This window comes from Stylophora pistillata, chromosome 12 (genome assembly GCF_964205215.1).
Source record: "Stylophora pistillata chromosome 12, jaStyPist1.2, whole genome shotgun sequence".
In the NCBI taxonomy this organism is placed as follows: Eukaryota; Metazoa; Cnidaria; class Anthozoa; order Scleractinia; family Pocilloporidae; genus Stylophora; species Stylophora pistillata.
In genome coordinates, this window is record NC_142530.1 from 15,422,239 (window position 1) to 15,439,607 (window position 17,369).

Here is a 17,369-nt window from a genome sequence, read left to right on the forward strand (position 1 = left end):
TATTTTGGAAAGATATGTAAAATAAGATAACTCTTTCCACCCGCTGTGAATTATTCAATGTGGTTTCAATCAGCCACTTTTAAAGTTTGAGACAATGATACAAGCAGTCTAAAAAGCACTACTTAACTAGGAGAACATTTAATCGAATTTTCTTATTTCGGGAAAATTGGAGATTCAGCACTTATTTTCTTCAGGATTAGAGAACGAAACCGAATAAAGACAAAACAAAACTAAAAAAAACATAACAAAAACAAAACAAAAAAAAAACATTCAAACTGAACCCTATTGGTATGCATAAATGTTTCCAAAGGCCCCGAAATGTTTTTTTTAATTTAGGTCTCTAGTACTGTGAATAATTGATTAATTTGTGGAGTACAAACTCTTCAAAATAATGCATCTTGAAAGCGATAGACAAACGTTTGTAAATAAGGTGGTGGTGAAACAACGGTCTTTCCAATGCGTTAGTCTTCGCTTGCTGTGAATATGAATTACACGCATTGTCAGGGTTCGTAAAATTAATGGATCTGTTTACTTTTTATTGGCTTTACCGACAACGGGGCGTTGATTTGTCTACGGTACGTGTTCTCAAACTTTACATTTCATTAATAATGAACCTTAGGAAACTAATCACAAGCAACGCTTAATTCTTATTGGCTTTGTTAGCTTTCTTCAATTTATATTTAATCGTATTTTGCTTCACTGTGAAGTCCTGGGACTAAAATTTGAGGAGCCCTCATAAAGCGACACACGGGCGATTCACACTGTTGTCAAACTTTACGAAACACAAAGATCGGAACAATGAAGCATCGAAGCGGTCTCACTTTAAGGGTTATATTCCTAGGATTTCTCCTCATCGAAAGTGCAAGGTAGGTTACACGATAATGTTTAATCCAACACGTTTTGAATTTAGGAATAAATTGTTTAACACGTCTGTTCGGCGCTAACTTCATTAGAGCTTAGTGCGTGTAATAGTTTGATTCGATTACTTGCAGTTCGCAGTCCTTCCTGCTTGCATGTGTTATTTTATTATTCTTGTGCGCCAGCCAGCCTCGCTTTTAACCTAGTCTGGCCGTCACATAATCAGTACGCACCAGCCGAGCGGATAAAGAAACATTATGAATTAGCGGGCGATATAACAGCATAACAATTAAACAGGAAGCGGGCTATTTTGAGCTGAATATCAGTCCTAACTAACAATAAAAAAAGGCGTTCCTCAACCGCAGTTTAGGAGAGCTCTGTTACAATTATCTCTCGTTTATTATTTTAGAATTGGCGTTTATAATATCCACATGATCTTGCCGCGAATAGCTTCATGCTGGCTTACAGAACAGAACAGGATGAAAAGAGCGGGGGAGGGGGGGAGTCTGCAGGGAACTAAGAAAGAGTGGCAAATAATTTTAGAGCCGATTACTAGATAAACCCAGAATAAGAGCAACGTGGAAGCCATAAAAAGGAAAGGAAGTAAAATTTTCAGGTTTACTTCGGATAAAAATACTCCCTCGTTAAAAAGGGAATTTAAAACTGGAACTATAGTTTTAACAGGTCTAGTTTTCCTCATGAACGTGGGAACTAGAATCACAGCGCGCCACTAAGCCTTTGACACAATGCTTAAACGCTGAATGAAAAAAAAAAAAAAGGCTTGACAGTCTGCATTAAAAGGCGAGTTATCTTATCAATACAGCAAAGCTACTCTCTTATGCATTTCGAGAGGGAAACTTCACTCTTAGATTTTCCCCTAATTCATGCCGAGGAAATTTATGGTGATCATATACATCTTTAGCCTATGTTCTTCCATATCTTTTCTTAGAAGCTTGACAAAGATCTGACGATGCTCAGGTATTGCCGAGATTTCTTGCGAAAATCTTACAATATGTAGCACTTGTAATTAAGCACAGCTTGTAGCATCACTCGGGAAACAGGTTTTAAAGAAAAGTACCGGTAGAACAGCTTAAAAACAAAGGACCTAATTAAAATGGATTACTAACAAACAAAGCCATGACTGAAAGATTGAAAGTCCAGACAGATGATCAGGATCAGGAACAACTTTTCGCCCGTCTACGGAAGACAAAAGGATTTCTTTAAAATTTCCCTTTGGCCAATAGATTTGAAAGCTGAGGCAATTAAACTTCCCTACCGTTCAATCTGAGATCGACACGATTTGAAAGATGGACAAGATGTTTCTTCAAGAACACCCCGAAAGTGAAATTATGGGTTATTCAAAATTTCATTATGCATTAAGAAACTCTTAGCGGGCAGCTGGTTTTCTTAAACGGCGATTTCTATCGCAGACAGCGGTACCTTTGTGCAAAGGATTTTACTTGTTTGTTTTTTTATTCCTGAAGAGAAAACACGGAGCCGGCTCATCAAGATAAACTAGGAACATTAAACTTATAGAGACTAGACTGGTATTGACTGATCATGAAATAGAAATGCGATTGGAAGAAATATGTAGATTGGAGTGGAATTACTGCATCTAACCACAGTTTAGGCTTAGAAATGGTGCTTCTTTTTTTTTTTTTATTAGACAGAATAATATGATTAATGATTACTCACTCCGTGTTTTGTTTTTCGAAACTACAGTGCAAGTAATAAGACTGTTTCTCAAATTCTCGACAAGCTCCTGATGAAAGGGCACTATGATTTAAGGTTAAGACCCAATTATGATGGTAAGTTTATAATACAATTCACTGTCCTCAACTCAGTACCCACAAAATAATGAGGTAAACAAGGCTGACAGCAAAGGCTAATCTTTCTTTATATCTAAACGAATGTCTAGTCCCGGTTGTTCAAAGAGTGAATAACAATCTAGTGGATAAATCTCTATCCGGTGGATAGCGCAGTGTTTTGCAAACGCTTGTCCGCTGAATTGTGATTTATCTGTTGGACGGCCGGTTATTCGACCTTCAAACAACTGAACTCGGGCAAAAATAGATTTCGGGTGGGGCAGTGTCCGCAACTGCCCCAGTTTTTGTCGAGTAGGGCATTGAAATTTTGTCGCATGTATATCATACCCTATTTATTTTTCTGTTTTTAACGATAAAGGTTTTAGTTACTTTAATTAGGAATGGACAGCATCACATTTCATAAAAATACATTCATCGTAAAATTTTATAAGTGAATGAGGCCTCTTAACAACTGACTGTCAAGGGTTTTCACAGTTTTTCCCAAGCGGGCCGACCTAGAATCCAGAGATTTCGTTAAGGACAGACAAACGTCATTTTGGTACATGTTTGAAAGAGCATCAAAAAGCGGTCTTCTTTTGATAAAAAGTAAACTCAGCTTTGTTAGATCACACGTGCCTAACTAACCATGCAACTAGGTGGGATAATTAAAAAATTATCACCATTAATCGGCGCTACCACCAGCGCTTTTGTTTGGAAGCCTGGCATATTAACTCTGCCCCGCTCCTTTAAATCGTGATATTAGCGGTTATTTACCTCTTCAGAAAAAAGGGCTGCTAATCACTGAGCATAAAAAAGGACCTCTTGTTGCAACGACTAGATCACTTCCGATGAAGGCACAAGACAGGTGTGTCGAAACGTTGGGTCTATGACTTGCAATTTCTCGGTTACATTCATTAAATCCTCAAACCAGAGTAGCATTAAACCATGTCTGATTGATTGATTGATTGATTGATTGTGGATTGATCGACAGGTGGTCCAGTGGATGTGACAGTTGGTTTCTGGGTTCTCTCCATCGATACCATTAATGTGATTGATATGGTAGGTAATGAAAACTTACTAGCTAGAGTCGCTCATTTAAGCACAGTCGCTCATTTTCGGTTTTAATGGCTGTTTTTTTCGCAAATTGATATTGACAGAGGGACTGCACTGTTAGTACCAGCAGTAATCAGTTGCACTGCTCATCAAAACTTGCAACAAGAAAAAGAAACTAAGACAGAAAGCTTCTGCTTTCGTTAGGTTAACTTGTCCTTAGAATAGATAGATCAAAATTCGCAGTCGCTCAAAACGAGGGGGGACAGGGCAAGGAACATGGGGCAGGTGCGTCGCTATTAAGCCTTTTTTTAGAAGTTTTAAGAGAATGTCTTCGTTCAGGTTGCCAATGGTGGCAGGAGACATTTCCTGGATAATTTCTCTTGAGAAAATTAACAGCGCCTATGTGAACAATGGAGATCGATATTCTGACAACATTCCATGCACTTGTTTCCTTCCGAAAGGACTTCTCACTGGACATCTTTTTTCGTCAAGCTTGGAGAGACGAGCGTCTTGATCATGGCCTCAAACAAACCATGTTTCTAAGCACCTTTGTGATGGACCGCATCTGGATGCCAGACACTTACTTTGTGAACGCAAAACACGGATCTTTTCACAAAGTCACCAAGGACAACGTGATGATTATGATCATGCCTGGTGGAATTGTACATTACAATGCTAGGTAAACCCTGGGGAATCCTCGCAGTTTTTGTGACTATAGCTAGTCGTGATTAAAGGCTGATAGTTTCTAAAGAAACTTTTTGGGGCTGCGTCTGTGGGGGGTAACGACGAAGGGCTAACGCTCGAAACGTCAGCTTTTTGTAATCGTTACGGTGGCCAATTTACCAATTCAACTTTGTTGATATATCCAAATTATAGAGCTAGTCCTGATTGAGAACACGTATGAGAAGACTAACGAATTTATTTTTGACTAGTTCAACGTTACTTATTTTCGAAAAACCTTGTTCGATAGCTAATCAGAGTTAATGACATGTTAACAACAAAAAGAAGTTGTGCCCTGAGCAACAAACTTTTTTGTTCATCCGTCTGTTAACCTATGAGAGATTCTTTGCCCGCGAATAAATTTGAAGCCTTGAGTAACGCTTGCTGGCGAAAGGTTTGCAAGTGGTCTCTTTAGTTCTAGATTATTAGCAGACCTCTCACCAGCTCGCTTTGCTCAAGCGAGGTCAGTTTGTACGCACGATTTATGCACGGTCCATCGACCATCAGCCGGACTCAAAAGCAACCAGTCCTAGGAGACAGTATGAAATTTTCGTGCTCCTAGAAGTCAGCTGCGTACAAAGGCAACAGCTTAACACAAAAATTACTTTCAAAGGTTTGTTTAAATACACGCTTACGCGAGTAAAGAAATGATCCTCACAAGTAAACTGCGAATAACTCTTTACACCCAGAATGCATATTCTCCATACTGTTCAAATATGTTTTTTTACCAAGGTTCTGACAAGGAAAACCACGAGTTTCCGTAGATGGTGGTCATTTTTTTTATTCTCGTGATCTTGGTTTTTTTCTTATTCAGTAGTGATATTAAATGCTAATTTCTCCTGGGGGTCAAAAGGTTAAAAGAAACTTCAAAAATTCAGGCTTCGACGGGATTCGAAACTGAGCTTGCCAGGTACCAGTTGTGCGCGATCATCAACTGGAACTCACTCATGAGCATCGTTTCTTTATTTATATCTCATGCGCAGGTCAAAATAGGAATGATTTCTTTAATTGGAAGTCAGCATAGCCAACTCTTTTTGCCTTTCCAGAATCACAATAAAAGCAGCCTGTCCAATGGATCTCAGGAAGTTTCCTATGGACACTCAACACTGTCCTTTGACAATTGAGAGTTGTGAGTACTTCTGAAAATTCAAATAAAAATGCTAATGATTAGAAACAATGTCTTAAATGATGAGGACATCTTTAATTTAGACACCGCGCACTAGAAATTTCTCATTCGTTCTAACTTTCATGAGTGACACTTCTAAAAAATAGTGTTTTGCTAACGAGTTCCAAGGAAACAAACCGCGAATTTCTCATTACAATAAGTTGACATGTCATGGATATACGTTTCTAAGTAAAACCAAGGTATTTGATATGATGATGTTGAGGTCGGCTATCTGTGGCAGCAGAGATAATAACGACGAGAATAACGGGACAATGAGGATGACGATTGTGTGACGATAACCATGTTGACTTTTAAGATGACTCTAATGCAGACCACGATGATTGATGGGTAGGACGATAATGATAATGATGACGATAGCACTCGACCGAAAACAATTCTTCACTCGACTCTGACCATGACTTCCCCTCAGTTTGTCGAAACGTCAGTCAGCACTGCCGACAACAGTCCTTCTCAGGACTACTCTCACTCGGAAAGATAACTCTACAGGATCAAATGATAATGATGATGATGGTAACCTATAGTTGCTGATTCTGCTGCTGACCTTCTTTATGGTTCAAGCATTAATTTACCAATCCCCCACGTGATTTTTTTCTCTCAACAGACGGTTACAGTGCTGACCACATCAGATTTCGATGGGAACAGGACCTCACGGATGGGATGTCGTTTGTTCCCGCCAACTTGAAAATGTTGCCCCAATACAATCTAGTCGGGCTGGATTTGACAAAGAGTTTTAATAAATATGTTGTTGGTGAGTGAATAAATAAAACTTTCATAACAAGCATGCTAATTATAAATGAACGAATATCTTATTTTACCTATAATTTGGAACTCACTGCCAGAACCCATACGTAATCATGATGACATTGCAAAATTTAAAACTTCTTTAAAGACTTTCTTATGTAAATAACATTTTAATTAAAGTTCTGCTAGAATAATGTATATAGCCTTAATATTGCGATAAGAATTTTGATTTTTAATCTTTATTTAATTATAATTTTAATCTTAATTTTAGATTAATTAACTTGTACTTTTATACATTTGTGTTTGATTGTTGATGTAATTTTCAATATAAAAAATTTTCGATCTGAAATACTCAGTTGTAAAGTGCCAGGAGCCAATGGATATGGCGCTCTAGAACTCCCTATTAATATTATTATCACCATAATTATTATTATTTTTTAGGCAAAGCTGTTTTACGAAATTGTAAGCTCTTTGTCGGTGAAAATTGTTGGTTTGAAAGTTTACATGTAGACTGTTCAAGTATTTCAGTTATGTCAGTAATGTCTCATTTTGACCTCTAAATAAAATGAGACGCAAAAATCAACAAACTGGAAAGTGGTGAAAGAACTTTTTGTTACCATTCCCAAGAAATGGTGTGGCAAAAATTAATAGAAACTGGGAATTCATTGTTGGAATATATTGGCTTCGCCTAACAGAAAAATCGCAGTACACGGCATTGCAATGACATAAATTGATAGGTTACGATCATTTACCGATGATTTTTTACGTAAGACTAGTAAAACTAAATGGTAAAACTGATTGAATTCCCTTTAAATCTTACTCTAGGGAACTGGTCCTTCATAAAGGCGACATTTACTTTTGAGCGAATGTCCAGTTATTTCTTCGTCCACGTTTATGCACCATGTGCATTAATTGTTATCATTTCTTGGATCACTTTCGTGCTGCCCCGCAGTTCTCCTCCTGCGCGTGTAACCCTGGGAGTTACCGCTGTCCTTACTGTCGTCACCATCCTCAATATGCTTAACAACTCTATGCCAAAGGTAACGTGTGATGAAAATTATATTTGGTTTTTAGTGTTATAGAAGTGGAGCTCAACCAATGTTTAGTGTGTTGACTTGTTTAACTGACTGGCGGACCGGTGCACTGTTAGACTGATTTACTGATTAACTGAATGGTTGAGTGCGTAACTCACTCGTCAAATGACTCTCTGATTGACTCACTCACGGACTAACTGCACAACTCAGAGTTTGACTGACTAACTGGTTTAATGCATACTAGCTGAAGAGCTGAATGAAAAGCTGACTGATGACTTGTAGTACTATTATTTTACTGATTGATTGACAGGCTGCGCCCTACTTTATTCGTTACACAATGTATATGACCGGCCCGAAAGTCATTCATTTGCACAAACAAGAAAATCGTACAAAGGAAAAGAAAGAAAGACTACAGTAAAAAAAGCAAAGGAAAGCTAGAATTAAGAAATGTCTGTTTTGATCCTATGCAGGTAAACTATACAAAAACCATCGACAAGTACCTCATTGGATGTTTTCTGTTCGTGTTCGCTTCACTAGGAGAGTACTCGATTGTGTTATTTTTAGCGTCCAGAATGAAAAAATATCAGAAAATCCAAGAGTTAGAGAGGAATAACCACAAACCTAATAACGAAGACGCCTGTGATGTTAGCAAGCAATGGAGAAACGGAGATGGGGTTGCAAACAGAGTAAGTGAAATGATGCGAAAAGGCAATTTTTTAACTGGGAAATCGGATTTTCATCCCAAAATTATAATCCAACTTTTTGGTTAGATGAAATGGGTAGTATATGTAGAGTTTTAGGATAAATGCAAAGTGTTCACACGCAGTTTTCGTTCCTAAGGAGAAAAGATGTCAGTTCTTGTCGGACCTTTTAATTTGCTTGCCGACAATTCCTCTGCGAAGAATAAGAAAGGTGGTAAGCGTTGAGCTCGGTAAAGAAACGGGTAGAAAGATGTTTTTCGTCTAGTGACGAGCGTGGGACAAAGACCTCCCTGTGGAACACATCGGGTCAACTCAGTTCAGGGGGGTGTTCAATGCATTGTATAACTGGTCTTGAGGGGGGAGGGGATAGAAATCACTGGGGTGGGTTGAAGGTCTCTCCTTGATATGAGGTATTAACTTACAGTAAACGAAGTAGTAAATTAAGAATGAAGCATGCAAAAAGTATTATTCCTGTACGTACTCAATCGTTAGGAAAAGGTATCCAAGGAGGGGAAGGAAGAAAAAAAAAATTCAAATATTCATTAATGAGGTCACATTGCTGCTGTTTCTATGTACAGAGATGTAATCCAGACAAGATCTGCAGCACTCAGCTAGAAATGATGGAGTTCGCAAAAATGGAACAAGAGCTGATGATAAATGATCCTCAAGAAAAAAAACCTGAGCGAAGCAAATGGCGGAGCCTCGCGGAGTGGAAGAAGCGTTTGTATACAGAGGAAGCTGTCTTAGCTGTTGACGAACTGTCCTTGATAGTGTTCCCCATCAGCTTTGGTGTATTTAACATCGTTTATTGGATCGCTGTAGCCCGCGATACGTAACTGCAGGTCAGTTTTAAGTAAGCTCACAAACAGGAGGCAATTGTGGAGATTTAATGCGCTGTTTGTCCAAAAACTTTTTTTCATACGTTTCTCATATTTTTACGTACTTGAGTGTAATTTATGCCTAGTTCGGCACATGATGAATTCGGCATCTCAATTAAAGCCTTTACGAAGTTACAATTTCCGATCAAGCATGGCGATAAGAACAGCAGGGCTGTTCAAAATTGAAAAGACGTTTTTAATTGATACAAACGATGAACTAAGCATGTATTTAAGAGAAATCATGCTCCACCCACCGTTACGCTATGTGTAAAACAGTTAATAACGTATTGCGTTGAGATTCCAAAGAGTAAAGTGGTATTAAGAAATTCGCTGCCATTTTGAAAACAACTCAAAATAAAAAAATCCGTAGTGTATTAGTCATCACAAACCCAAAGACAAATGATCGTAATTTGAGTCAAGAATGTGTATTTGAAAAGTTCCCAATAATTTTAGAAAGATCGCAAAACATTGCGAAACGACGAGTAAGATCAAGCGCCTCCCAGGTCAGCGGCCAGGTCGCTTAGCAAAACTCAAACTGGCAGCGTCCATAGTCGAATGTTTACCACATTCAATTTTTGAAGGGTTAGACTACACCCTGGAGTCTCAAATAACCGTCCGTGCCAGACTCAAGATTTAAGTTTAAAAGATATTACGTGACGACTTAATTATGCATGGACTAATGCGCTAAAGCACCGATGAGTTAGTTCTCAATAACCGAGATATGAAACTGAAGTTTGATCAAATACTTCGTTTGGCCTTTGTTCTGGAGCTAACAGTACATAAATCGAAGCGACCAAGGTTTGTGGAGAGTTAAAATCTATTAGTGTCAATATTAGAAAGATTCCTCCTTAATAGAGGTTTTGCACAGCAGCCATGTTGGATGGCAGGAACAATGAAAATATTTTGCATAAGAAAGAAATATTTCTCCCATGGGTAAAATAATCTATTGTTCCTGCCATCCAACATGGCTGCTGTGCAAAACCTCTATTGAAAGGAGGATGTTAGAGAGTGGGTCTTACAAGGACCTAACCAGGTAAAGAATTGACTTTCAGTACACTGTATCAGCCTATATCTTAGGTAAACAGTAATATACCGTAACGGTAATATCAAATTGTAAACACAGTTTATTTTGCATGGGAAGGATATTTGTTATATATAGAGAAAATAATACAAGCTTTAGCTGGAAGTTATCATCGTATTATGGAGTTAAAGAAACAAAGGAAATACAAACACAGCCATGTGTATTGACTAGTTTATTACTTTCCTTCGTCGGCTCTTCCATTATTACTCGTGACATGAGCATAAAGCGTAGCAAATGTCAAGTATCCCGTATGTCCTGTCATCTCCTTCAGCGGCCTTCCCGTCAGAATGTTCGCTTTGTTAGTTTTCTGTGACATCACTGCTCTAACGTTCCGCACTAGTCCGGAATCAGGGTCTGTGTCCGTGATGTGTTTACTAGGGCTTAGCGCATATTTTTCCGTGACTATCCTATTCGATATTTCGCTTTTGTGTTCAGCGTTATCTGTGGGGCTCTTCGAATCACTGGGAGTGTTTTCAACCGGTAAATATTCCACCGATTTCATATTTACGTGGCCATCTTGCAATGTTGAAGAGGGCTACCCAAATGAGGAGAGAAAAATGAAAAGAAAGCGTCATTAGGGATGAGAGCTCTACACAGGAATACGGTTACAAGATAATTTGGTTTTATCAACAGAGTCGATAATTAACAATTGTTCCATAAGTGCACGTTGGATATGAGATGATAGATAGCCAACGAGGCGCGTAGCACCGAGTTGGCTATAATCATCTCATATCCAACAAACACGAGTGGAATAATTGTTTTATTAAAAATGCCCCCAAGATATTAGACAAATCTTACCAAATCTTAAATTTTTTTGCTCCCTTTTAATTTTAACCCGACGCGGACGCTTACCATATTTGTAGATTATGGTATAATTATTGGCTCATATACCATAATGGCTAAGCCATTAAAAAGTCTTGAATTGCATTATCCAATGATTCAGTTTTTAATAACGTAAATTAGCCACCGTAACGAATGTCTCAAGCTAACGTTTTGAATGTCAACCCTTCGTCAGAATAAATGGTGAAGGGCTAACGCTCGAAACGTTGGCTTTAGAAACTCGTTACGGTTGCAAATTTACATTATTAATTCAGTTGATTAAACCAAATGTTTTTTGTAATCCCCCCTATCGACGCAACACCACAGTTTCTTGAGAACTTACCCCTTTAATCGTTTGTAGGAATACTCCAAGACTTACCGTGATATTGAAGATCCCAAAACAAGATAGCCTGCAGAGCAGGCGGAATTTAGGTGAGCGAGTGCTCAGTATTTTCTCAGCAAAAAGTAGCCGCCATTTTGATATTAATGGCAGTGGAAGGCAGGGAAAAGAAAGTACTCTGTACCAAGGGGGTGAATGACGGTCAAGAAAAAGGAGAGGGGCTGGGGTGGGGGAGTTCAGATAAACTATCACAAGTTTATAACCTTAACTCGCCCTTATAAGACGCCTGCACTGTAGGCTAAAAACAAGACACAAACAAACACACACACATATAAAATGGAAACAACAAAGTATTGGATACCACGTCACAGGATACACTTTCTTCTTGAAGTTTTCTCTTCCGTGATGAGAAATCCCTGGACGTTTGTCCTGGCGGATGAGGATTCTGAAACGTTCAGATAATTTTTTTAAATGGATAATTAATAAACCTCAAATAAGGTCTTTCCATTGGAATGCTTACTAAATAACAATTATAATAATACAAATCTAAATACTCACTTCTGGACCCAAGAAAGGAACTTGCAATGGGACAGTTCTCACTTCGAACGTTCTGGAAAGGCACTCCATCACCTTAATGTCTACAGCATGGTTAAAAATAAAATAAAAAATTATTTGAATTACTAATTCATAGCTATACAAAGCCTATAATTCCCACGTAATGCAGCCAAAAGAACATTACACCCACCCCACGGCAGGGGAAATGTTCAACTGACTCTAACACTTATGAGCAAATAAAGGTCTGCCTTTGTTGCGAACTAAAACTTTCAACAAGGTACAGAATGATTTTTGAGAGAGATGTAATAGAGGGGAAAAAGTCAATGTTCTTCATTGAAGAAAGTTGAGGAGAGAAGGGTGACTTTTTTGTTAATTTACATGTTTTATTTTAACTGTTTACAATATACCTCTAAATCCACACGCTCTTAATGATTCACAGGTTCTTTGTACTTGTTCAATGCAAGGAGAAAAAGAGCAAATCCTTCCACCTTCTGTCTGGTGTAAGACACAAAATGGGTTGAACGCTATCAGTTATAGTTAAATATGCAAGGCGGCAGTCTGGCAGTTCAAAAAGAATACCTTAACTTTTTACTTCCATGAGTGACAGAAATTCCCCACAATATCATTACAGAAGCAATCAGACAAGTGATGAGAATAAAGAAAATATTAATCATGGATAAGTATTTGATCCAATACCAAACTCTCCAAATTAACAGCATAAGGGGAAAAAAAAACTTTAATAGCTAACACAAATACTGGTAACCCAGTAGTTTACATTGTGGACTGTATTAAGAAGAAGTTTTATCTAATTGCTTAAAAATCCCTACTGGCAGGAGACGACCAGTGGGCTATTTAAAGAGCACAGCCAAGGAGTTGAACAAGGGGCAACCGAGAACAAATCCAGTGAGTGGTAGGGTGGACGACTTGAACCCGGGCCACTGGATTTCAAGTCCAGCACCCTAACCACTTGGCCATGCCGCCTCCACTAAAGAGTTGTACGGTGGACAGTTTTCCAAGCTGGGATCTTGGGAGACAAAGAGTTAAAAGTCATTTTGAGTTTTGAACTGCTGATACTTTGAGTGCTTAGATCCTCTTCATGAAAAGTAATTGTTCTGACCAAAGGCAATTATGCTTCCAACAGTTAGCTTTTCAAAATTTGCTAATTAGCAGATTTGGTTTTTTACCTTCATTTTTGTTGTAGACGTTACCCAGACAATTACAATGCTCATCAAAGCAGCTCAACTTTTTATGGAGAAAATAAATGAAGTGCTAACAGAAAGATCACGTTTGAACTCCCTTTTCCCATTTTCATTCAGTAATGTGGGACTACTTTTTCCTGGTATATAGGCATGTGTAGTGTGGTCTGGTGGTAAGGGTGCTAAAGTTGTACCTGTTGGACCTCAGTTCAAACCCTCCACCAAGCCCTACAACTCACTTGATTTGTTCTCAGCTGTCCCAAGTTCAACTACTCTGCTACAATTTGCATAATTGGCCACCTGGTCTGCCTCCTAGTTTCACAATGTTTCAGTTTGTTTGTATTGGCCATAAAAAGCCCCACTGGAGGAGTGGTCAATCAGGTACATACACATAAACATTTGTACCTCCTAATTTGTTGGTTACCATGATTGATAATAATTGGAGAACTACTCACTTTGATGGCTTCTTTCGAGTGTTTTACTGCATCCCATGGAGCAGGTAAATCAAGAAAGACTAAAACAAAAATGGGATGCCAGTTTGTTAAGCTAACTGAATGACAAAAAAAAGCCCTTAAACAAACATTGGATTAAGTAAGTATCTTTATTTGAGTGTCAAATATGTCTGGCATCATAATGATGCTAATTGGGGACACTATATTAAGAAGTAAATTTGAAAAGAAAGGATAAACATTAAAGTACAATTCTAAAAATGCAAAAGATATAAATTATGCTACAGGAGGATTCTTTTCACATCTCCAAGGTTGACATTTTCAAAGTCAGTCATTTCTCTCTACAGAGTAAAAATCACAGCTCACCATTCACAAATTCTCATCACACCAGTTCAGTTAAAAACAAATCAAAAGTTTGCTTTGTTCTTTTACTTTGCTTTGGATGCCAACTCAACATTCTTGCTCAAACCAAGTAATTTTTATCTGAGACTTTGAAAAGCACCATAATCAGATCATTAGAAAACAGCAAATGCGAAATGCACAGTAATAAACCAATAATACTGTAAATAAATTAATAATAAACAGTTGAAAGAGATGTTGTGGTCTATCTTTGTGCAGTGTCTATCCAGGGTGAATTGGGGGGAGGGGTGGTGCCTAGCATGGACTTTGTGTTCCCTTCGCACTAATCCTTCCGGGTCTAGTCACGCCTGGTAAAGTCGTTAAAACAAAACAAAACAAAACATAACAGAAATCTTAAAATCCTGACAACTTTTACTGCAATGATTTGTAAATTATCACATCTAAATTATACAATAAAAAATTCCCCTTCCATAATGCCCAGTTCTACACCTACCTGCATCTGCAACTTGATGAAGCTCAAATCCTTCCTTGCAAACATCACGACATCTTACAGTTACCAGATGACTAATCTTGTGTTCCTCAAATTCTTTCCTGTCAAGAGTCAAAAGTGATTGAAACATGATAAACCAAACAGTTGATGCCTCTGATGGTAGAGAATGATGTCCAAGAAATCAACTTAACCAAGTCATAGTTATATCAACCTTGGGAGTGTTTTAAACTGACCTGGCCGTTTCAGCTCTTTCTGAATGGAATTCAAATGTGTGAAGATGACCAGATGGAGCAATTGTCCTTATTAAACAATGAGACATTGAACCACTTCCAGTTCCTAGTGATGTAAAAAAAAAAAAAAGAGAAGCAAATTACCAGTGGTAAGTTTTCGCAAATCTAAGATTAAACCATTTTAAACGAGATTTTGAAAAGAGTGGCAAACTAATAAGATTTCTCTTCATCAATCCCCAGATTGCATGTTACAAATCAAAATTTCTTTGTAAAGGCATGCTATCTCTCTGTTCAATAATTTTAACAGGCATGACACTCTAATTGTAAAATTACTGGGTTATGGACTCTTTAACAGACTAACCAAGGCATATAATTTTCTTCATCCTTTTATTACTTATAATAATTATATGGTTGTATTGTATTTTTTATTATTTATAGTTGTTGTATTTGTAAGTTGTAAAACTATAAATAAATAAACAAATTAAAAAGGGAGGAAGACAAAAAAAATTACCAAATATATAAATTTCTACTCTTCCTAACAGAGCTGCATGAGCTATGGAATAGAGAAAATTGAGAGATAATGAAGTGTTTAAAGGGAAAGGCACTCCACAACTGTTCAAATCACTCTAAGGGGACCTAATTCTCACTAACAGCTCTGCTACTCACTGCGATGAAGGGCTTCTTCATAAAAATCCAGCAGTTCCACCTGCTGCCGTGAGGATACCAAACCAGTATCAGGTACAAAAAGAATGTCAACCAAACTACAGCCCTGCACAGTCATGATTATAAATCCTCCCCATACATCTACAACATTCTCTTGGTACCTGATACTCGGGTAGTCTCTCATAATATTGAGTTCTGAAATAACCAGTAACATGTAGATATAGCAGAAGGGTAAAGTGAGTGGGTACGCAGAACCAGTGGAACTGTGGAACTTTTTTGCAATAATTCAATTCTATCCCTGGTGAAACTTTCTTTTTCAATATCAAGACCCATGAAAATATTTTGAAAATATGGGAGAAGGATCTCAATCAATGCTGGCATTTAACCCTTTCATTGCCAGATCTTAATAGCAATTCTCCTTACTTTCTACAATATAATTCTTATGATGTTAGTTAAGAGAAATTGGTTTTGGATCAACTTAATATCCTCTATCTGACATTTTTCTTTATTCTTACCACTTGTCTGCTTTACATTGTACTGATAATTATTGTGAGGAGAAATTTGGTTTTGGTCACACAAAGGAATTAAAGAATTAAGAATTATGCTCACCAGACTCAACAACAACAGAGCCAGGTTTAAGCGCCAACTGTAGAATGACCATACTGATGTCTGTAGAATAGAGAATCTGTGTTCTGTGTGGAAGGTTTACTGTCCATAGCTCAGGTGTTGGATGAAGAAGATAGACCCAACCCTTTTTGTTCAGTGAAAACATCTAAAATTGATTATTTATATAAAACATAATAATTAATCAACTGAAAAAAATAGTTCTAAATATCACTTTGGCTTGACAAATTCTATCATGTGACTGATAACTGCTGAATACCTTTTCCCAGTTTGTGTAGCACTAATCAACTAAAATCACACAGACCATTACATGGCCCCTGAGAAGCATTTTTATTGCAAAAGCATTATAAAAAAATCTTTGTACCAGGGCTGAACAGGACTAAGTAATTGGGCCATAAAAAGCCACAATGAGTCCTATATAATGACCCACAAGATGCTTATTGACTGAATATGCTCAGGCAGCATGGGAAACTCTTTGGCTCTTGGTGATAAAGTATGGACCTTGTCGCCCTTAGTCTAGAAGTCATGACTCCAAGTAAAAATTAACATAGTCGGTTTTCCCACAGAATCAATGAGTACGAGCTGCCTTGGTTCCCACAGTATCTTCATTCTACATGAGGTGCAAGTCTGTTGCAGAAAAACCCACCACCCCACCCCCCCCCCTTCCAGCATATTTTCAGGTTTCCACGGCCAGCTCGCTAGTACCATTCTATACCCCTACATGGGTGGAGAGAGTCACTGTGGCACGCCACAGTACATCTAAGTATCTTACCTATGGACTGACTAATACACTTAAAGCTAAGCTAATCTTGTCTTCCATAAGGCACTTCAAAAAATCCAGGGTCAGTATAATAGTCCATGTAGCGACAATGTAGTTTACCTTTGTTCCAAACTTCTTTCCAATCATGTCTGAGTGTGGAAGAGCACCATATTTTGTTTGATGAACCTTTCCTGGTGTAACTGTTAAAGTTTGCATTGAGTTATGACCCTTGAGGTAAATTGAAAACAAAACATAAACAACAAATCGAAAAGGTTGTACAATCGTATCGAGCGTAAATACATGTATTTAACTCTAATGGACCTGATATTACCATTTTCATACATAATTATTTCAATAAGCATTGTAAAATAAGCCGGTGCTGAAGGGATTCGCCAGCGATCGTAGCTAACCTTATCAGTTACCTAGATCATATATAGTTTCATCTCAAATTATGAAAGCCATGTCGTAAATCCTCGGTGTAATAACATCAACTACATGTAGCCCAGCGTGGCAAACATACGTACACGTGCAATCAGTGACGTTTATTCAGCTGTAATCCAGACATCTTCATTTTGTTAGATTTGAATATCACAATGAATTATATACTTACAAGGAATAGAATAACAGTATCCCCTTCAGATATCCGCTCTTTATATTCGGCAAAACTCATGGCTAATAAATTAATTCTTTAATAATTATCAACTCTACTTCCTTGAAGAAAGCGAAAATTTGGCTGCTTCTCCTGTGGAAACCCGCTGAGTGTATGTTCCGTCTGTACATGGTAACGACTGCCTTGAATGCTGGGAACTTTAAACAGTTGCTAACC

The 17,369-nt window shown here is 37.9% G+C and overlaps 2 protein-coding genes across 5 annotated transcripts; one reads left to right on the forward strand and one right to left on the reverse strand.

The window, feature by feature from the left end:
• The first annotated feature begins 710 nt into the window (after window positions 1–710).
• Window positions 711–10,210, forward strand: LOC111331235 (gamma-aminobutyric acid receptor subunit beta-2). Of its 3 annotated transcripts, none has more exons than XM_088740374.1 (10): window positions 711–866; window positions 2,581–2,666; window positions 3,655–3,722; window positions 4,178–4,395; window positions 5,483–5,565; window positions 6,224–6,370; window positions 7,189–7,403; window positions 7,868–8,083; window positions 8,677–8,940; window positions 9,564–10,210. In XM_088740374.1, exons 1-9 carry the CDS (start codon window positions 799–801, stop codon window positions 8,932–8,934), a joined length of 1,359 nt encoding a protein of 452 aa, XP_088596500.1. In that variant the 5' UTR covers window positions 711–798; the 3' UTR covers window positions 8,935–8,940; window positions 9,564–10,210. The 3 variants fall into 3 exon arrangements, with proteins under 3 accessions (XP_088596500.1, XP_088596501.1, XP_022792036.2); XM_088740375.1 differs by having other exon boundaries at window positions 8,677–8,939; window positions 9,558–10,210; XM_022936301.2 differs by having other exon boundaries at window positions 8,677–10,210.
• Window positions 10,083–17,309, reverse strand: LOC111331236 (tRNA (adenine(58)-N(1))-methyltransferase catalytic subunit TRMT61A). 2 transcript variants are annotated; one of them, XM_088740376.1, is made up of 10 exons: window positions 17,154–17,309; window positions 16,664–16,771; window positions 15,769–15,910; window positions 14,500–14,602; window positions 14,270–14,367; window positions 13,423–13,481; window positions 12,179–12,266; window positions 11,775–11,854; window positions 11,578–11,661; window positions 10,083–10,592 (listed from the first exon to the last, which is right to left on the reverse strand). In XM_088740376.1, the coding sequence occupies exons 1-10, from the start codon at window positions 17,211–17,213 to the stop codon at window positions 10,233–10,235; spliced, it is 1,182 nt and encodes a 393-aa protein (XP_088596502.1). In that variant the 5' UTR covers window positions 17,214–17,309; the 3' UTR covers window positions 10,083–10,232. The 2 variants fall into 2 exon arrangements, with proteins under 2 accessions (XP_088596502.1, XP_022792038.2); XM_022936303.2 differs by having other exon boundaries at window positions 15,769–15,931.
• Between the last annotated feature and the right edge of the window lie 60 nt (window positions 17,310–17,369).